This window comes from Gambusia affinis, linkage group LG14 (genome assembly GCF_019740435.1).
Source record: "Gambusia affinis linkage group LG14, SWU_Gaff_1.0, whole genome shotgun sequence".
NCBI classification, from domain to species: Eukaryota; Metazoa; Chordata; class Actinopteri; order Cyprinodontiformes; family Poeciliidae; genus Gambusia; species Gambusia affinis.
Genome location: NC_057881.1, coordinates 26406899 through 26418714, shown reverse-complemented (window position 1 = coordinate 26418714; position 11816 = coordinate 26406899). Strand labels below are relative to the sequence as shown.

General features: G+C 37.1%; 1 protein-coding gene across 1 annotated transcript; it reads right to left on the bottom strand.

Moving 5' to 3' along the window:
• Positions 1-3271: 3271 nt before the first annotated feature.
• ssr2 (signal sequence receptor, beta) lies at positions 3272-7705 on the bottom strand. The gene is made up of 6 exons (XM_044139134.1): positions 7595-7705; positions 7075-7236; positions 5055-5153; positions 4422-4530; positions 4257-4334; positions 3272-4139 (listed from the first exon to the last, which is right to left on the bottom strand). The coding sequence occupies exons 2-6, from the start codon at positions 7233-7235 to the stop codon at positions 4029-4031; spliced, it is 558 nt and encodes a 185-aa protein (XP_043995069.1). The 5' UTR covers position 7236; positions 7595-7705; the 3' UTR covers positions 3272-4028.
• Positions 7706-11816: the final 4111 nt, after the last annotated feature.

Here is an 11816-nt window from a genome sequence, read left to right as displayed (position 1 = left end):
GTATGTGGTTACTTGCATAGACTGATAAGTACTAAAGAAACACATGGGAGGAGGAGGCATCCAACAGACACCGATGATGGCCAACCAAGCTGCCAACACAGGCCATCTGGTACTGGAACTGTCACAGACCCAGAGATGACTCACCTCGGCTGCCTGAGCATCTCATGATCTCCATGAACATCTCGAAGAGCTACTGCATGGTTTTGGTGACCAATAACCAGAAAATATGGATTATGAAGAACTCCATCTAATTCCTTCCTACTACTGTAGTTGCTTTATTATTTACCTCCCTCTACACAACTTAAACTTTTTCAGACATTATTTTAAATGTATTTGTCTAGAATGTTGATCCAGTTATAGAGTGAAGCACCAGCTGCTGATTAATTATTAGTCGAAGCAGTATGACAAGACATAACCCTGCCCATAACAAGAAGGTCTATGGTTTATGATGCCAAAGCTGCTGAAACATGTCAGCAGTATCAGTGAGTTTATGGAAGACGAGAAATTAATGTGTTGAGTCTTTTATTTCGAAACTGCTGTTGAGATTAAATATCTGTCACTGTCAGCAAAAAGGATAAGGTAGCATCTTGAACGCTTTATAATAAGACATTATAAATAATGTTTCATTTATAACCATAAATGAGACATTATGGGTATTAACAATAAGTGATAGATTTTTATGAGCCTTTGGAATGGGACTCTGCTTTAACAAATAATTATTCTGAAATGACATCAATGTCAAGAAGAAATAAAATATATGCATGTCTCAGACCCTTTACTTGCAAGTTGTAAGTGTAGTGACTTTATTTTGGGAAAATACAGATTTTTTTATTAATATAAATTTAATTATTAAATGTAGATTTGTTTCTCTGTTTATTTATATAGATATAGATTATATAGATATATACATATAGTTTATTTATATAACGTAATCAGTCAGGAAGTATGCAAATATGAAGTCTGCAAAAGGCCATGCATCCAGCCCAGTTTTGGAGAGCTGCTGTGCTGCAGCTTTTAAATGCCTAAAGTAAACAACTTACAAAAGAGGGCAACTAACATCTTCAAATATTGTAAATCCTGCTAAATCACTCATTTCTAGTCCTACTGACTACTCGAAGCACATTAAGCAACATTCACCCAATCACACAAGTTCATACAGGAATCAGTAGGCAACTTGTGATTAATGCCTTGCCTAACACCACAGCAGTATGCGGCAGCAGAGGAAGCTGAAATCAAATGCACAACTTTCTGATTGTCAAGAACATTAAGAATAAAACATTCAAATTATATTCTCCTACTGCAAGATTTTCAGCATACAGCAGTGTTTGCTGAATGCAAACAGCAGTATACTGTTTGCATTCAGCATGTGCAGACATGAATGTGTGTGTCCTGTAAAGGCAGGAGGACTAGGTGAGCCTGGAGGCGTCGCTCAGGCCCCAACATGTTAGACAGTTTACATTTTTCAATAAAATCCCTCGACAGTCATGCTCCCACATCAGCATGGGTGGGGGGAGCAGTCATACTGTAATCAAGTAGTTGTGGGTTCAATTCCAGCATGGTTTGCCATCCAGCATCTCAGGAGGGTTAAGCAGTACAGCAGCTGGAAAGAGGGAAGTCTGAGCCTCCTTACTTATGCTGCGACCTGACTCCAGATAAGCAGAAGATGGATGGATGGACATACAGCAGAAAATCTACTATTAAAATAATTTATTTTAAAAGATGTTTATGCATGTTTGCATATGAAAGTAGATGTTATTGAACACACATATGCTTTATGTACAAGTATCATACATGTAGAGTACACTTTAAATGAAGGAATTTTTTAATGTAAAAGGAATCTAAAACATCTCATCTTAAAGTCTGTCTCTCTTTAAAACTGATTGAAAATAGAATGTGTTATTTTAATGCTTCATTTGTATTATGATTTTTGGAAAATGTAATCTATAATTCAACTGACCCTGGGAAGAATAGTTGTTGCAGCATGCTGCTCATGCTAATGGGGATATTAATAAACAAACATATTGACTCAGTATATTGACTTTGCAGCAATCCCTCCTCCTGATCAAGGATTAATGAAGCAAGCAGCAGCAGGAGCCGGCCCGACCACTGAGGGTTACACCGCACCACACTGCTTCACATCTTGTGTTTCTGAACACAAGATGTGAGCAGTAAGTAGTTTATAGAAATGGGATAAAAATAGCAACAAACGCAAAGTGAGTCTTATCTGTATTTATGCAAATATCGTGCTAAATTATTTGTAAAGAACAATCTTCTGAAAGAGCAAAATAAAAAAAGAAGAAATGGCTCCTCCAAGAGTCAAAACTTACAACTGCAGCTGAATTCAGTTGCGTTTTAGGTGAATAATTTTTTTTCCTAGATAAATGCAACTTAAAAAAGAAAACTACATTCAATCTTCTGCTCATTCACTCCAACCCAGTGCAATGCTCTGGCCCTTACCCGGAGATCATTAAAGCGTTGGAGCATTAAAAACCTCACAAAATCTGCAACAACAAAAGAACAACAAAACAACAAGACGTGTTTTGCCAGTCTGAATTGCCCTGTGTTCTTTAGCCTCATTAGGCTTCAGTACACTCCAAAGCTGCCCAATAATGCTGCTGGTATTTTACAGACTGCAATTCTACAGTGCACAGAGACTAGAACACATTATCTAGGCTCTTTCTTTCTGTGTCTGGACCTGCAGCTTCTGCTTGGCGAGTCTGAACTCGTGTTGTGAAGAGTGATTTACCACCTGTCCATCCCAATCACTGCCACACAAACCCCTCAGTGCAGCTGGTTTCTCCACCTCCTTCTAATCTAACAAAATTGTAGTCAAACATTTGTGGAGGATAAACTTGTTCGTTCTATCGGTTTAAAGACATTAATGTTTCCAGAGGTCATGAAAGCTCAACCAGCCACACACAATTTGTTGTTAATCACCTCAGCTATGTTTCTGCAGCAAAAGTTTTGCTTGTGCTGCTTTTGCTCTGAAGATATTGATGACCTCTGAAAACTTTAATATATTTGAAAAGATGACTGCAAACGTTTGACAGGAATTGTTAGATTTGAAGAAGGTGTGTGTGTGTGTGTTTAGGGAGGGCAAATTCACTCATGTCATAAAACCTGCACATACACTTACAGTTGTAGTTTTGGTTCAATGTTCATGTTTTATGTTCCTGTACTGCAAGAACTACTATTTTACATGCTTGTTTATTTACAACCCTTCAGTTCATTTTGATCCAAATCATGAAACTATGAGAATAACCAGCAGAAGTGAAAATTGTGAATGCTATAAACATGTCAATGTATTTCTGTATTCATAGTTCAAAAGCATTTCCTCCCTTGCATGGTGGGAACGTCATGAAGATCTTAATGTTGACAATTCAGTTTTACTTCTTTTCCAAAACTAGAAAAAGAAATTTCACATCAGATTGTATTTACCTAGAATTGTTCATAATGAAGATAACAGCAGAATGCTGATAAAACTGAAAACCTCATCTTGTCCTGGGGACATTTTTGAAGATCCTCTCAATAGTGGACAGTGTAGTAAACCAAACTCACCATACTGGTTAAAAATATTCCAAATAAAAAAACCTTTGCTCAATAAAGAACTTTTTATACTGCTGTAAGCCTGGACAAAGCAAGCCAACAACTCAGCCATCTGAACATTATGAAGGTCAAACTGAATCTTATTTTCAGATTGGAACTGAATCTTATTTTGAAGCTGATGAACAGAAACAAGCAGGCGCCATTAGAAGAAAAAACAAATATCTGTAACTGAACATTCTGGAATTTTTACATTAAATTCAGATTACAAAAATTGACAATACACGATTTTACATAGCTGGAAAAGTAGCAACCACAGATGTGCTGTTTTTTGGAAATTTGTTCATTTCCACTCCCCCCTTTACTTCCTAGGCTTCTTATTCTGATGTTCTGCTGTTATTTTCCTTGGTACTGTCCATTTCCACTTTTCGTTTAGGTATGGGCCGGGTCCCGACACTCTATCCCTCAAAACCAGGAACTGGTCCTCAGTTCTTCTTGGCTTTTGGCGAGTCATATTTCCTCTTACTGGAGTACCAGAGAAGCAGAGGGATTCCAATAGAAGGCAGAGTCATCACACCAAAGGCAGCCCAGTCCAGCTAACAGAAGCACAAATCAAACATGTTAAATACAAACAAAATATGTTGCATAAAATTGCAAAGAAGTAAAATGACTAGTATATTTTCTAACAAGGAAAGAATTCCAGTTCAGCTTACATAGTGAGGAGAGAAACGCCGGTCAAACTCCCTCTGGGCCAAGATGCCCCCCTGGCCAGGGGCACTGGTGTAACCCACCTTCAAAAATAAACAACCAACTAAATAAAACTCATATTCAAATTAGCTTTTTTAACCATACAACACCACAAAGAGATCTGATCTTACCACAACTTGTCCTCCTTCCTGGGCTACGTAGCTGACAGAAGCTGAGGTGAAGTTAAAGTACCCTGCCTTTAGGGGGCGTAACACCACCGTATGAGACACGTTGCTAGCTCTGATTTCTGTAGTTAAATTGAAAACTGACATAATGAAGAGAACATTCATGTGATTTACACCACAAACCTCTCTGACGCCTGTAAGGACAGATAAAAAAAAAAAAGCAAACATTTTTTCTGCATGGTAATGCTGTCTTCTGTAGTTTACTCATGGTGAAGAATCAATGGCAGAAAACCACTCGGTTACAAACGTATTCTGAAGGAAGACATGCTTCCTTTTCTTGAATGTATCTGTTACACCTGGTGATAATCATAATCATTAAACTCACATCAAAATGTCACTGGTGTAAAAGCACATTCCATATGCCGTAAAACCAAGCAAAGCATTTCAACATCTTTTTCAAACATCTAAGTTTTATGTGGGTGATTACATCAGATTATTACCACCAAAAACAATATCAAACTGCTATTCCACAAGTCCCAGTGTTTCTAAAACGCATAAAATCACAGGATTATGATTAAATATAAATATCTGTACAATTTGAAAACTGCAGCAACAAACAGCATTTCAGTTCAAGGATACGGTGCAATCCTGTCCCATTTAACATTCAACATTCCCGACACAATTCCAAAGTCTTCAGGAGGAAAAGAATCATCAGAAAGTTCCACCTCCAGGGCAGCACTAAGGAGACAGAACGAAGGACACACAAAGGAGGAAATCCCATTTCATTATTGGGGGACAATAAACCAGGAGATTTCTTAAGAGCATCTTTAGGGGTTGGGGGCAGTAAAGGTTCAGTGAAATCTGTGAACCTTTACTGCTACATGCTAACTTCATGTTAAATGTGAAGTTAGCACCTTATCAGAGCTGATAAGGACCTTGAAATGTCATGGCTAAGATGTATTTAACAGTCACAATAGTAATATGATTACAATAACATCCCTTGTTAGTTCCATATCTCTTATATGAAAGATTTATAAAAGTGTTCACTCTGCAGGACCAATAATGACCAGTAAGTGATAAAACACAAACGTGTGTTATTTTCCTCATTAAACAAACTGTTGAGCCCCGTAGAAGTTAAACTAAAATTTTAATGTTTAGATACGAGTTTGGTTTGTTCATAGGTTCCTGTGGTCAGTGTCTCTGCTTTAACACCCTGCAAAATATGTAAGGCTCTAAATAAAAACAAGTTTTAATGAGTAACTCTCCGTAATAAAATACACGGCTGACCCGAGTTCGTCTCCGGTCCTTGGTTCCTTGGCTGCATGTCTGTGCTTCTTTGTCCCCTACTTCTGGGTTTCCAGAGTTCCACAGTCCAGTTATTTTATTTGTCTAAGCTATTTCTTTACCATCATGTTTGTCTTACCTGTCTGATTATTTACTTTAGACTTTTCCCAGATAGCAAAATATGAATGAATCAACGCTGCAATGTGGTAAAGCAGGCCGTCATACCTGACATTTAAATTATACATAAAGTGTCCAGTGACTTGCATGTTGAATCAATGTTGGGTTTTTAACCATAACTGGTTGAATCACTCTTGATTCAACCATTATACTAAATTTGGATCTACATGCACATTTTATTTTATTTTATATTGAATCAACGTTAGGAATCATCATATAAATGGTAATCTACATGCACATTTGTGTTGATTTTATATCGACTCAAACATAAGAAATCAATAATAATTCTTGCACATTTAATATTAAAATATTAAAGTTGTCTAAAAACCATTTACTGAAAGCTTTACATTAGAAAAGCTTTGTTTCTCACCAATAGTTTCTGCTGACACGTCTACATCAAAACATTTCTGGTTTCTTCATATAGACTGAGCACAATTATTAGGAAAGTTTTAGTTTTGACCATATCATCATTTTCATTCGTATTTTCCAACTCCAAGCTGCATAAACTTGAATAGTTATTGAATATAAATATATCAGATGATGTGTATTTGTTTAATGAGGGCCTATGTGTGAATAATTATTAGGCAGCTTCTTACCCAAAAAAGAAATTTAAGTGACTCTGAAAAGTCCAAAATTGTAAAAAGACTTTCAGAGCGAAGCAGCACTATCGAAATTGCAAAGATATTTATTAACTTAAGTTTATTTGATAGGGACAGACACACAGACACAGACAAACTGAACAGAACAGCAGTCCCATAGTCCTTAAAACAGCTAATTCACATTCGCAGCACTTGTCCCTAAATGGGCTTTTAAACAATGCCCATTTAGGCATTGTTTAAAATGCCTAAAAGGTAGACTACCTACCTTACAGTAGGTAGTCTAGTAGGTCAGACTACCTACTGCAAGGTGGAGGCAGGGTACTGCTATGGGCCTGTATTATCAAAGATGAGCTAGTTGGACCTTTTTATGCTGAACATGGACTCAAAATCAACTCCCAAACATACGGACAGTTTTTAGAGGATACTTTCTTCAAGCAGTGGTTCTTCAATCATTGTTCAGCCCTGGTTTGTTCTAGGACTAGCTGATTGTTTTGGAGGCCTACTTGGGTATTTTAATTAACCTTAATAAAGAGAGAAGAGTCAAAGCTGGGGGCTTCACCGCAGAGCGGTTTTATGTCTAGCAATAACCAGGCACTGACCTGGAGCCCACATTGTAGATGTTGTACTGCAGGGTGAGGTCTCGGCCCTCCACAGCGTAGCGGTTTAGCAGGGACTTGGATGCCAAAAGTCGTGCACCCTCCTCTCCGGCAGTCAGCGCGAGAACCACCAGCAGCACACACACACGCAGCATCATGGTCATCCTGGAGCAAGTTACAGTCAATACAGTTTCTATTGAAACATCAGGGTAGCTTAAAAACAACAGACTAGAATGACTGTTAAACAGTTTGCTCAAGGAAAAAATGGAAAACGAGCAGCTGGAATATTTGATAAAAAAAATGGATGCTGCTATATTTTCAGACAAAACAGCAGAATCTATATCTTATGTTAGACGTCTTAAACATCAAAGTGAAACGCTTACGTGTACCAACCAGTGTGGTAACAACCACAAGCATTAAACCCCCATTCTTTAAATAAACTAATTATATTGCCAAATACAGATTTAGTTTAATAAACATTTTAGTTCCCAATCTACAAAACAACTTAAAGATAGACTGTTACCGTGAGTGTTTTCCTTCCAGCAGAAGCGAAGTAGCGTGCGTGGCACAGACTGAGAGCTCAGTACATGACGTGTTCCTTAATAAAGGAAGTTACCAGGGTAGGCTGCAGCGCCTCTACTGTTCAGGCGGTGGAAATGCGCAAGCGAATTGGAATTGCAATTATGTTTCCTGAACTAATCCAAGGAAGTAAACTCCATCTCATTATTGGGAGGGACCATAAACAGGGGAATTTCTTAAGAACAATTTTGGGGGGTCGGCAAAGTTACAGCAAAATGTAACGTAAAATGTGGTTTAAAAAGTTTAGAATGTCTTCAAACTGCAGGACCAAAAATCACTAGTTGCAATGCACATCAAACATGCTTTTTTTCTCAGGAGGCAAACTGTTGAGACCCATATACTCAGCTGCAATTAAAATGTTACCTATGAGTTTGATTCAGTGCCAGTGACCTAATCTCTGCTACACTTTTACAAAAATTTAAGGCTCTAAATAGCTCCACTTAATAAAATTTCATATAAACATTAATTCATTGTAGTGGCTCTCAATACAAATGATGTGTTATTTAAATTGAAACTTAAGTTTAAACTTTTGTTTAAAAGAAAGGTTTTGTCTGAGAACCTACAGGTAGGTAGAATATCTTGGGAGTATCACATCTTAGGCTTAACGCTCAAAACACCAGGGTTTTTATAGAAAAATATTCAGATTTTATTTTGTGATTTTAAAGGCTCCATGTTGAAGAGAGTAAGAAATAAAGACATACCTTTCTGTTTCAACCTGCTTTCTGCTCTGAGCTCCCACGCACCAAGCTGTTGGCCACTTGCAATGTTTATTTCAAACTCTTCTCATTAATGTATGAGTTGAAGGGCTAAATAAATATTTGCTTACATAATACTTTTCTGAAAGAAGTTTTGCCGGTCACTGATTCAAAGAGTGAACTCATCCATCTTATCAATGTCTTGTGCCATAATTTAGAAACAGTGGCTGAAAGAGAATAATGTGCAGAAGTTGCTATTGGAAAACTACAGACCAATGTGGTATAGGATTACTGAATGTGTTCAACATGCTGATGTACAGATAGAAGGCTCTGGAACCAAGACTTCAGTAGAAGAGTGAAGGATTTTATTTCAGACCACTGGATCATGAGATTACATCAAATATTGTAATCGCTGTTGATCTTTAGACAGCCTCTTTTGTAGGACTCTAGGCAGCAGATACAGTGAGTATGTGAAATTCCCCCCACATAGGTCTTATTAAGCATATTTTTTTCCCACATGCACACTTTCCATATCTTCTTCTTTATGTGATGACTTTGACCTTCTCCACACTGTGTTGATACTTATTTGATCAGTCCCAGTGTAACAACCTTTTAACACTTTAGGTTGTTACAGCTTATAGTGTGCCATCAAACAAACCAATTACCAACCTTCCATTCATCAGCAAACTACTGAAGAGTTCTGGTTCAGCAGTTCAGTAGCTTCTTAACAATGACCAACTTTGATGTCTTTCAGTCAGTTTCTGTGCTCATGCTATAGCCATACCTCATCTTTATTCTTTAGACTGCAAACATTTTGCAGTCCAGGTTTGTTTACGTTTTACACTTTTACACATTACTCAACATTACTGTATGGTGTGAATCAACTCTGACAAGTTTTGCTAGGTCAACAATTTATTGTTTAGAAGTGGGAATTTGTGCATTTTACTTCGTTGTGAACTTACTCACCTGTCTTCCAGGGTGCCCCACTTCCTATATCTGTAACTTCCAATTTAATGTTGATGTCACAGCAAGGGACCAGGTGAAGAGGGAGAAGAAGAAAAAAAACTTTCGTAATTTGAAAAGGTAACTGTGGGGTTTTGTTTGCCTGGGTTTTTAAAATCTATGTTACTGTAAAATGTAACAGCTAAACTGTAAAACGTTTTTTGCTGTAACTGATATGAAGTGAAATCATTAAGTTGATGAACGTAATATTTAATCTTACTCATAGTATGGTGTATTCCCAGTAGTGGGATGTAGTAAAGTACAAGTACTCTGTTAATATACCTACGTACAATTTTCATGTATCTTTACTTTACTTCAGTGGATTTAATTGTGGGTACTTTCACCTTTTACTTCACTACATTTTACATTAAATAGCTGCAATTTCTACTTCACTCCATTTATATAATGTGTTGCGCTACATGTCACATTCATGTCAAGTTGTGACTTTTTTATGTGTTCAATAATTGGAAAGTTATCAATGACTTATTTGAGTTAACTGCTTGAAAAAACAACTCTCAGTTTTAAAAATGGTGTCAGAAACTTTAAATGTTTTTCAAACTTTTTTTCATTCTACAATTGGGTGTGACCATCTGTGGAGTTGGTGACAAAGTGGAGTTGAAATATTGGTGGAAATGATCAATGCCTATTCTGTGGTTAGTTGTGTCTAACGTCCCTTTCTCAGGCAGACCACATTTACCTGAATGTGCTCACTGCAGTTAAAGTAACATATTGGTTTTGTAAATAAAAACTTCCAGAGCTATAATCATTACTCTTTCTTATTTTGCTTAGCGACATTGCAGGTCATCCCTGAAATTCTGATGCACAGAATCACAAGTAGTGTGAACTGTGTCACAGAAGGTAAACACAATAAAAACGAATTATTTGCAGCATTGTTCATTAAATTTGCATACTATTGATTTATTAAAAAATATACATACAGGCACACGTATTCATATTTCTAGACCATGGCATACATTCAACAGTATTTTTAAAAGCAAGTTCCTACTTTCTTTTACTCAAGTAAAATGTTGATGTGGTACCTTTGCTTTCACTAGATCACATTTTTGTCTGCTTATTTGTACTTTTACAGTTCTTTGTAAAAGTACTGTTCTTTGTACCGTTTCTCCATCACTCAGTATTCCACTGGAGATTTTCTTTCAATAACCAGACTTAAAACGTTCCTTTTTGATAAAGCTTGTAGTTAGACTGGCTCAGGTAATCCTATGTGGTTATGCTTCCATAGGTTTAATCTATTACAGAACAAATTCTAATAGATTAAACCAAACTTTTTCTCACTCTCTTCTTCTACTCTTCTCCAGTTTGCATTGTTTGCTGTTATTTCACCTGTTAACTTTTTGTTTTCTTTCAGTTATCTTCCTCTCCACAGAAGCTACACTTGGTCTGGCACTTCATTTGGCTGTGATATCGTCCTGGAGGATATCAACGGCTGAGATAATGCTGCCATCATCTGATCGTTCTCCCTCTCCTGCTGTTAACTTTTCACTTTCATGAACATCAAAGTAATCCTGCATCACTTCATTTGTCTCTTCTTGTGCATTTGCTCTGTCTTCTCAAACCCGTCGGTCATAGCAGATGGATTCTTGTACTGAGCCTGGTTCTGCTTCTGCTAGAGGTTTCTTTCTGTTAAAGGGGAAGTTTTTCCTCTCCACTGTTGCATCATACATGCTCGGTATGAGGAATTGCTGCAAAATCAATGACAGAATGCAAGCAATTGTTGCTATGTGCTCACCCAATGCTGCAAGTCAATAACTTGATAGAATCTTCTGGGTTTCCGTAGAAATCTTTTAAGACTACTTAACTAGACGTTTTACACTGAATTGAGCTGAAAAAGAAAAAAAACAAAAAACAGATGGAAGCTTTGCCCATCAGAAGCACAAATGTGATCCTCTGATTGATGTTGTGCTGCAATAGCTCACAAGTTATTGTGGACGGTAAACAAGACCTTCGTTAAAGGTTGTGGATCTTTCTTGTGAAATCACTTTCATCTTTTCATCTAGACATCTTTCTTCCACTGCTTTCTCCAGAAGCACATGCTACTGGTGTGAAAACAGCATAGAATCAGGAAGAAGTGTATTCTGAAACCAGTGCTGTGACTGCTCACACAAAACAAATCTTTTCTTGTTTGAGCTCAGACACTTTTTTTTTGTCTTGTATTTTCTGGAGAACTCAGTCGCAGTCTGGTGAGCCAAAGACAGATCCAAACAAGATGGATGACAAAGTTCAACTACTTTGCTAATGCTACACGTGATTTTTTTAAAATCTTGAGTATTTCAAATAAAATTATCTTTGCCTCTGAAATGTGAATCCAAACCTTCTCAATAAATAACTTTAATTATTCACAGTGAACAATATGTTTATGTCCTGGTACATTTTAGATTATAGAGAATCTCCATCTCTGATCAAACTGTTCTCTTGGAAGATTTGTGTCTTAAAGTTAGCTTAGAAACA

Bases quoted from the DNA above. Each gene is read 5' to 3' on its own strand.
- ssr2 (XM_044139134.1), bottom strand. From the start codon at position 7,235: ATGACCATGATGCTGCGTGTGTGTGTGCTGCTGGTGGTTCTCGCGCTG. The intron at 5,154-7,074 runs GTCAGTGCCTGG...CTGTCTCCTTAG, and splicing joins ATCTACAATGTGGGCTCCAG to TGCTGCCCTGGAGGTGGAAC. The intron at 4,335-4,421 runs GTAAGATCAGAT...TTATTTTTGAAG, and splicing joins AGGAAGGAGGACAAGTTGTG to GTGGGTTACACCAGTGCCCC.